Genomic DNA, 10,036 nt, shown 5'->3' with positions numbered 1-10,036 from the left:
GGGGGTAGGCTCCTCGCCCCTGCCTCCTATCTCTGGCAGGATAGGACGGTTCTGAGTACTACAACTTCGGACCGCCAGACGGGGCTTACCCCAAAGATAGACGTCACATTTCTGTTTTATATTCATCAAATAAATGTCAACTTCAATTTCACTCAAGTCTGCGAGTCTTCCTGATAGAAGTGCATTTAGTGTGGATTGGTTAAGTGCTAAGCTGGTTCTTGAATGCAGAGATGGTGTTAGCACATCATATAAAGGTTGGAAGCTCGTTCCAGCACAGATGGACAGAGAAATTGAAAGATCGTGAAATAGTCTTTATGCCTCTTTGCAACTTAACTAAGGTGAGATATCGGAATGACGTGAGATTTCATGATGCAGCCCCAAACTCATGTAACTGTATGGTCAAGACTACCAAAGTCTTGTGTTATATTCCTTTCACTCATTTGATTGATGGTCTGACAGTGTTAAACTGATAAATGATGATGTCACTACACCCGGATGAGTGATGTGTGCTGAATTGCCAAATCGTTTTTCATGGAGGATGGTTGTCTTGTAAGCAAACGTGTCAATGGATGTAACACTCTTGGACTGGACATTTTTGTTTTGGACACTGCTATGGATGCATTATTGACATTGTTACGCCATAAAGACAAAAAATAGTCAATGGATGAATTATTATTGGATTTATTTATAAAAATTGTTTACGCAATGTTATTTGAACTTCACACTTTCTTCTTCATGCAGAGATCACAGTCATTTAGTTAATAGTTTATTTCATCTAAAATACCATGCACATCTTTCTAGTGATTAAAATAATTTAACTTATTATTCCACATATAAATATGAGTATTCTGTATAATCAAATCCCTTCTATTTTCAGGTGTCATCATTCCCTGAGAAGTCTGATTGGCTGGTGAACATTGCATGCCTTGGCAAAAGAGAATAGTTGTGTATTGATGCGGCATGGTTTCGTGACACAGTCCTAGTGCATTGAATACATGCACATAATACTGCCTGGAGAAAAATGCACTGATGCAAACCTCAATGACCGTATACTGCTTTCTGGCCATGGTCAGACGAGCATCTGAGCACTCCAGGGTATTTGGCTTTCGAAAGAGATTCTGCCACATCTGGTCGACTATGAGGCATGACCCCCAGGAAATGAATTTTAAAAGTTATCCATTCACCCAGAGTCATTTTCAAGACCTGTCTGAGGTCTTTGGGGTCACTGAAGAGGATTGTCCGACCATCTAGGGAATGTTCCCTTACTCTTTGGGTATATTTCTCTGGGAAGCTTAGCCGTGACATCTGAAAGGGAAAGAAATGCATATTTATATACATATAACTTATAATACGCACATTTGCTTACCAAGCCCTAAACATCCATCCATCCATCCGTCCATCCATCCATCCATCCATCCATCCATCTGTCCGTCCATCCATCCATCCATCCATCCATCCATCCATCCATCCATCCATCTGTCCGTCCATCCATCCATCCATCCATCTGTCCATCCATCCATCTGTCCATCCATCCATCCATCCATCCATCCATCCATCCATCCATCCATCCATCCATCCATCCATCCATCCGTCCATCCATCCGTCCGTCCATCCATCCATCCATCCATCCATCCATCCCATCCATCCATCCATCCATCCATCCATCCATCCATCCATCCATCCGTCCATCCGTCCGTCCCTCCATCCATCCGTCCATTCATCCATCCATCCGTCCATCCATCCATCCGTCCATCCATCCATCCATCCATCCATCCATCCATGATGGATAGATGAGAGCTGATTTATTGCCCACATTTGCAGAGATCACAATATTTTTTATAAAGCTACATAACTGCATTTTCATCTTACAGCAATTGAGAAAGATGACAAACCTCTTGACAAATATCTTCTGTTTTCATCTTCATCACAGTTCGAGCTGAGAGGGAATTGAGAGCGTTTCCCCCTGCTCTTTTTAATCTGCGGCTCCCACGGATCCTAGCCAGCTCATTCTTGATGGAGTAGTTTAAGTTCACGGTACAAAGCTTAAATCGTTCCAAATCCCCTACAGTAAACTTGAAGTCTTTCTTAAGGAACATCTCAAACAGCTCGGGGTCCCCGTCTCTTTCCAGAAAGTCCTCCACCTCGTTTCCAATCATGCAGAGCTCGAGGCTATGGTAATTGAACACATCCCACAGTGCTTTGGTATGATCTGCAGCACAGAAGGTTCCATCGTGTTCATCTATCTCAGCTCTCTGTTGGTCATCCTCCACACATTGAAGGATCCAGCTTAGTCTGCAAGGCCAGCGGTCCACCAAAACCACCCAGGCAGCGATCTTCTCAGGAGGTGGAGGCTCCACTTTCAGAGTCTCCATAATAATAATAGTTACTCGAATAGAGTTAATCACTCGTCTCATGGACATGGTGTTTCCAGATATGTATGTCTGAAGGTTGTTTTGATCTCCTGAGAGGATGCTGTAAAATGCAGACTCAATTAACGTGTCCACTTCTTCTTGACTGAGTTCTACTGCTTTGAAAGTTTCGTTTTTCACTTTTTTTGCAATCAAAGGGGAGGCTTGTTCCTCTCCAGCCTGACTGTAATTTACAGAATACTCATCTTCTACAGAGAGCAACGTCCTGGGCGACCCTACAGCTGATGCTCCAGTGCCCTCAAGAGGGAATTCTTCGGGGATCTCAGACTGACCTCGGACAATGTTCTTGAAGACCCTGCATTTGGATGCATCACACAGTGGAGGAACGGTAAAGGGCAATGTGATGATACGATCTAGAAAGTCATACGCAGAGTCTCTTTTGGTGAAACAGTCCTCTGCCTGGTCCACCTGTCTAATCAACACTTCTGGATCCACAGCAAGTAGAGAAATAAAGGGACTCTCTTCGTCTGATAGCAGTATGTTGATGGCATCCAAGACACCAACGATTTTCTTTGGTGTACAGCGGTCCAAGTTGGTGATCTCCAAAACCACCCGGATCTTCCTCCTCTCAAAGATCTCCATGAAGTGAATGAAGCAGCACAGAAGTCTCATCTCTTTCCGAACTTCATGCATGAGTCCCAGCTTCTGACTTACCTTCTGGTTGTCCAGCCCTTGTCTGACTTTAAGGTCCTGGTTGAAGATGAGGTTCTTCAACAGCAAAAATGTGAATCTTAATGCTCCGGCTGCAGGGACACCAAGTATAGCTATGGCAAAACCTTCCAGCACACCATAGCCTTGTGACTCCTCATTCCGTTTCTCTCCTTCTGCTATATCCTTTAGTTTGGGGAATCCGAATATAATAAGAGGGATCAGAATGATGAGCGTTCCAGTGAACCCCATCAGTATTAGAGCCCAAATGGGGATGCAGCACACCTTCTTGGACCTCCAGTCCTTTAGAGTGTCCTCAATCTTCTTCTTCTCTGTATCCTTCTCTTCGTCGTGTTGTGCGATCCGGAAGAGGCCCAGCTGGAGCTTACCAAAGCTCTTTTGGAGAGCCTGGCACAACTGCATGACCAGTCCAGCCCAGAGCAGGTCACTGCCAGCAAAATGCCAGGCGCTGAACCTCACGAACAGATAACGAATGTTCTTCCTGTTCTGGTTCTGCTCCGTCCACACAGGTCGATAGAATAGGAGACGCAAGATCAGAGACAGCAGGTCAGAAATCGAGGGTTTAATTGAGCGAGGCTTTTGTCCCTTTGTGTTCTTCTCTTCTCTTCTTTGTGCCTCAAGATACATATGAACTGAAAGATAAGAGATGAAGAGAAAGTCATGTCAAGTTACATCTCAAGTTTAAACATAATTAAAGGGAGAGTTCACCCAAAAAATAAATTCTGTCAGAAATTACTTGCCCTCAGTCTGATTAATGACTTTCTTTCCTTGCAAAAGGAGGTGTGAGGCAGAATGTTTGGGACTGACAGTCTCAGTCACCATTTACTTTAATTGTATAGAGAAAAAAAGGACGTAAATATACACAGTATATCTGTATAGCTAACCCTGTATATATCCATATAAAGCACAAATGCAGCGACTTCCAGCAACAAAGTTACAAGACCCCATTTATTTTGAATGAGATCTGGCAAACTTCCGGCAACACGAGCAACCTCTGGTGACTTGATGTGGACGTGGCGAGCAACACGACATATTTGAGAAAAGTTTTACTTAATGCAAATGAGTGACTTTTGGGAGTGACAACCAATAGGAGTGAAGACAGGGTTCACTGGAGAACACGTCATCTGTCTCCTTTGTGGTAATGGAGTTGAGTGCAAGCAAGACAAATGAGAAATTAAAGTTTCTGGGAGTGATTTTACAGTTCTATATGATTTGTCTGTAACCTAATACATGGTTATAATACAAAATGATGTGTGGAAAGGAAAATGTCGGCAGTCTGAGTGAGCTTGTTTCGTACATTGATAGTTCCTTCACCTTGTTAATGATCTGATGCAATGAGCACTGCTGCAGTTCATTTTAAAAGGGACCTATTATGCAAAATGCACTTTTTTTTTGGCAGTGTGTGTACACAACCACCCTACAGTGTTAAAAGTCTTTCTTATTAATCAAAAACAGTCTTTTAAAATGAACTGTTTTCATTTCTGCTCTAAAGTGACGTCACGTTAGAACAGGCCACGCCCACGACTGGTGACAGACTCCACCCTATTATCATAGCTCCTCCCTGAGTGATGTACACACAGTCCTGGAGCAGATACAGTGAGAAGAATAATTTCTCATAAGTGTCTGTTGTTGCTGTAAAAGTGAACATAAGAGTCTTCATGATCTCCCGCATCAGAGACACTGAAGACGCAGCGGACAAGCTGGACTGGTAATCTGGCATACCGGGCATTTTCCCAGTGGTCCGACGGACTTTGTGGCCGATCAGGGGCGGACTGGCCATCGGGAGAACTGAGCGTGCCGGTGGGTCGGCCGCGAAACGGGCTGAATGGTCTGCGATAAGCTAAAATATGCAGAACAGATCACAAAACGGTGCCACGATATGATTAAAAGGAAAGCGCTCAACTTTTGGGCAAGTTACTGTGTAAAATCCCGGGCCGATTTCTCTTCCCAGTCCTGCCTGAACTCCAGTATTTACGCTGTCAGTCATATCGGTTCTGATTTGTTGTTGCTTTAGCAACCGAAGCACGAGCTGTAAAGGCATAGACCTCTTCTGGAAAGGGGGCGGGGAGCAGCTGCTCATTTGCATTTAAAGGTACACACACGAAATCAGCGTGTTTTTGATTCCACCCAAAAAGAGGCGTTTATAACATGATGTAATAAATGATCCATGGGGTATTATGAGCTGAAACTTCACAGACACATTCTGGGGACACCTGAGACTTGAGAAAAGGGGGTATAGGTCTACTTTTAAACACTCCCCCTTGCAAAATGTGCATTTTTAGGGACAAGAGAAACGGCCAGACGTGCAGTCCAACAATAAAGTTAAAGCAACAGCAGTAGAAATGCCCAGGAGCAACTTCACAGTACAGAGACTAGGGATTGCATGTGTGTACAGGGCTTAAGAGCATCATTTAAAATGGAACCATGTTGCATTCATTCTTGGGAAATAAAGCCCAAAGTGTCTTCTTTCAAAAGATACTACAACTGTGTCCAAACTCCAAAGGGTCCCGTAAATACAACCATTTAAGTTCAGGTGTGTCATTTTCATGGTTTGTGCTCAAAAAGGGGGCGTTCAACAACAGGTAAAGTATAACACCAAATATTGTTAGATTTATCCAAAACCCAAGACTTAATATCTGTCTTAATATCATTCTGCTTCTCAAGTAATACAAACTAAAATATGGAGTAAGAGGATTATTTGTTTGCAGTATAAAGGAACGGGCTTACCCTCAATGTTCTTGAGGACCATGTTGATCCTGTTGTGGCATTCTGAATACAAACCCACAGTCAGAGGAGAAACAACTTTTGTGAGGGTTTTTGATAATGCATAAGCATACACATTATCGGATAGAATATCCATCACTGGAAGAAAAAAAGCATACAATGATTAGAGTGATTTCATAATATATACTGTCTATTAAAACTGCATTGACTGCATTCCATACGTCCATGTTAACTTCATGAAACACACACACTGACCTATGTCTTTAGCACCATGAGGCATAATTATGCCTAACCCTATAGTTTGGCCAATATTTGTTTTCTGGGTGAAGTCTACCAGTTAATCCGTTTATGTTGAATCATGAACAGCACAGTGATGTTGACACTTTCTGAATGTGGAACTGGTAACGTAACCCTAGATAAGACAGACGACTTTGGGTTATAAATACAGTGCAATAAATGTGCACAAGAATTGTCATGAGTGTATCTGAAAGGGCAAAGTCCTTATTTTACTTAGAGAAAGAATAATGGACTAAAGTTGTATTTTTCTAAGATCTTGAGCATTTAGTTATTATTTTGTAGCACTATCGGGGCTGTAACCGCCATAAACATTGATTGGGGAATGTCCACCCTCCTCCCAATCCCGTGGTTGCGTCATGTCCACTAGCATACACTGATGAGCCACAACATTAAAACCACTGACAGCTGAAGTGAATAACATGTACTATCTCTGTACATTAGCACCTGTTAAGGGGTGGGATATATTAGGCAGCAAGTGAAAAGTCAGTTCTTGAATTTCATGTGTTGGAAGCAGGAAAAATGGGAAGCGTAAGGATCTGAGCGACTTTGACAAGGGCCAAATTGTGATGGCTAGACGATTGCTAGCATCTCTATAATGGCAGGTCTTGTGGAGTGTTCCCAGTATGCAGAGGTCAATGGTCACCAAAAGTGGTCCAAGGAAGGACAACCGGTGGACTGGCGACAGGGTCATGGGCACCCAAGGCTCATTGATGCACATGGGGAGTGAAGGCTAGCCCATCTTGTCCGATCCCACAGAAGAGCTACTGTACCACAAATTGCTGAAAAACGTAATGCTGGCCATGATAAGAAAAGGTGTCAGAACACACAGTATGTATGGGGCTGTGTAGCCGCAGGCCTGTCAAAGTGCCCATGCTGACTCCTGTCCACCGCTGAGAGTAAATGGTAAATGGTCTGCACTTATTTAGCACCTTTTTAACCTTAGCGGTATTCAAAGCGCTTAACACTGCGTCCCATTCACACACACATTCACAAACCAATGACGGCAGAGCTGCCATTGGGAGCAACTTGGGGTTCAGTGTCTTGCCCAAGGACACTTCGGCATGTGGAGTCATGTGGGCCAGGAATCGAACCACCAACCCTGCGATTAGTGGACAACCCGCTCTACCACCTGAACCACAGCCGCCCCATAAGTGTGCTTACAATGGGCACGTGAGCGTCAGAACTCCATGGAGCAATGGAAGAAGGTGGCCAGGTCTGATGAATCACGTTTGTGGATGGCCGGGTACGTGTGCGTCGTTTACCTTGGGAAGAGATGGCAGCAGGATGCACTATGGGAAGAAGGCAGGCCGGCGGAGGCAGTGTGATGCTCTGGGCAATGTTCTGCTGGGACACCTTGGGTCATTCATGTGGATGATACTTTGACTCGTACCACCTACCTAAAGATTGTTGCAGACCAGGTACCCCCATTCATGGCAACGGTATTCCCTGATGGCAGTGGCCTCTTTCAGCAGGAACACTGCAAAAATAGGTCAGGAATGGTTTGAGGAACATAACAAAGAGTTCAAGGTGTTGACTTGGCCTCCAGATTCCCCAGATCTCAATCCTATTGAGCGTCTATGGGATGTGCTGGACAAACAAGTCCGATCCATGGAGGTCCCAACTAAAAACTTGGAACTTACAGGACTTAAAGGATCTGCTGCTAACGTCTTGGTGCCAGATACCACAGGACACCTTCAGAGGTCTTCTGGAGTCCACGCCTCGGTGGGTCAGAGCTGTTTTGGCGGCACCTACACATTATTAGGCAAGTGTTTTTAATGTTGTGGCTGATCGGTGTACGCTGGGACCGTTGACTTTTGTTGGCCTTTGTGTGCAAAGTTAGTATGTTTGTTTAAACTGGATTCTTGCATATTGTTGAGTTTTCCTTTGGATCATGCTTGTACCCTTTTCAATTGCCATTGGTCCTGAATTTTTCTGTCCTCAGATTGTGTTTCATCTGCCAGCCTTGCTGGAAATGAAAGGATAACAGGAAGCAATTACAATGCAAAACACTTATCATTTATTTATTCATCAGTATATACTGTAAATGGCATTATGCATGAACACTAATTCAGTGCTTCCTTTATTAGCTGAAGTTAAGGAACCAATACTATGAAGCAATACATCTCTCATCCAATTCAGGTAGGGATGCTATGCCAATTTAGTAAGCAATTACAAGAAATGAAAAGCATACCACTGAAAATGGCAAAGGCCTACCAATCTAAATTCTGACAGCACCAAATTAGAGTTGAATGCACATAATGTATAACTCTTCAACAGTTTGTGTTGCTCTTTTGAAACGAAGCCACCACCCAAAGCTCTTGTTGAATCCCTTACTATGAAACAAAATATGATAATAAGGAAGAGAAAAGCTTACCCTCTGCTAGCCGATTTAACAAGCAATCCTTCAGGCACAGTTCACAACAGGAATGGCAAGTAGACTAATGTCCATTCTCCATTTTTAAATATATTTAAATGTTGACAGAGAGCAATTTTTGCCAGTGTTTTGCCTGACAGAAGAACAGAGAGTGAAACAGGAAGAAAGAGAAAGAAATTTGGGCAGGTCCTGACTTGACTTTGAATGAATGGTTAACTCCGGGGCAATCTGTAACTGTGATAAGTGATCCAGTCTGGCGAGTTTAGGCTACTTATTAACTGATTAAACTACAGTAAATAGAATAGATTTTAAATAAAGACGCATCCAAGCTTTCAGTGTAGCATTATTTATACTTTGACTTACTCTAATTCATAAATTGTCAGTTTAATAATATAATATACTCTACAGCAATAGTTCTTTAATTTGAACTCCATACATTATAGTGACTGTTACCCTTATGTAATCTTATATGTTTTGAGGTAACATACAACTTCTATTTATGTATATACAACAGCTCTGCTAATCTTTATCGGCCCAGTGCAAAACAACTAAACAAAGAACATGTGACTGAACTATTTGTAGGCTTGGCTCGACTTGGACAATGCATGCCGACGCAGAGTACACGCAGGTCTTCTTCGCCATGAGATACATGTTATTTTTACGAGTGTTGTATTATAATAATTGCTTGATGTATGTTCATCACTCTATTACAATTTCAGTGTTATTATGTTCTAAATTTGGTGCATTTGCTTCTGCGTATTGTATTTCCTGCAGCATGATGCAATAGAACAACATAGAATATAACAGGGTTTTTGTTTGTGGAACGATTTTTATTTATTTTTCCTTGAAAGACCATCTGTCATAGTTGTCCAAATCCAAGATACAAACAGATCAGGGAAAAATGGGGCTCAGCACTATAAACCTATTTTTGACTTTAAAATAGCACAACATGAAGAAAACAGGAAAGGATTATTCAAGAATCAGTGACAGCTCCATTTATAATATAAATAACAGTGATCACAGCAAAGGTAATAAGTAAATCTCACAACGTCTGTCCGAAAAATGCAAGCACAACTAGTATTGTTTGGAGCTAATCACAATTGGTTACGTGTTCATGGCTCTTTCAAAGTCATTTTCTCATTGGAAGTGGTGGATAACCTCCCTTTGTAGATACAGAGTGGGAGTCTTTACATCTTGGTACATAGATTTCCCAAATTAGATTCCCTGGGCTAAATAAAGTGTGATAATTGGACCTGCAGCAACCCACCTAATGTTTCCCATAGGATTGATTACAACTGTATGGACAATCTGTCCTGCCAGGTTTATGCTATGTAAGATTGGGAGCATGTTCCTTCAATGGGGCATTCTGTGATCTCAAACACATCCCAAAAGCAGCGGTCCTCTCCAATAGAGTCTTTGGTTATAGGTATGTGTTAGGTTGTGAGATTGCATGATCTCTGGAGCAATGTCAGATTTATGAGGCATAGGCCATGCAAAACAAAACATGGAATTCACTTTGGGACATTTTTATTAGCCAATTTTA

At 42.5% G+C, this 10,036-nt stretch overlaps 1 protein-coding gene across 3 annotated transcripts; it reads right to left on the bottom strand.

The window, feature by feature from the left end:
- Positions 1-674: 674 nt before the first annotated feature.
- On the bottom strand, positions 675-8,637 carry LOC127632331 (NTPase KAP family P-loop domain-containing protein 1-like). 3 transcript variants are annotated; one of them, XM_052110858.1, is made up of 5 exons: positions 8,494-8,637; positions 8,021-8,085; positions 5,826-5,960; positions 1,893-3,730; positions 675-1,305 (listed from the first exon to the last, which is right to left on the bottom strand). In XM_052110858.1, exons 2-5 carry the CDS (start codon positions 8,034-8,036, stop codon positions 1,039-1,041), a joined length of 2,256 nt encoding a protein of 751 aa, XP_051966818.1. In that variant the 5' UTR covers positions 8,037-8,085; positions 8,494-8,637; the 3' UTR covers positions 675-1,038. The 3 variants fall into 3 exon arrangements, with proteins under 3 accessions (XP_051966818.1, XP_051966820.1, XP_051966821.1); XM_052110860.1 differs by having other exon boundaries at positions 8,021-8,081; XM_052110861.1 differs by lacking the exons at positions 8,021-8,085; positions 8,494-8,637 and adding an exon at positions 7,281-8,008.
- Between the last annotated feature and the right edge of the window lie 1,399 nt (positions 8,638-10,036).

This window comes from Xyrauchen texanus, chromosome 39, assembly GCF_025860055.1.
Source record: "Xyrauchen texanus isolate HMW12.3.18 chromosome 39, RBS_HiC_50CHRs, whole genome shotgun sequence".
Classification (NCBI taxonomy): domain Eukaryota; kingdom Metazoa; phylum Chordata; class Actinopteri; order Cypriniformes; family Catostomidae; genus Xyrauchen; species Xyrauchen texanus.
The sequence above is the reverse complement of the archived record's forward strand: the minus strand, read 5'-3'. Positions and strand labels throughout refer to the sequence as shown.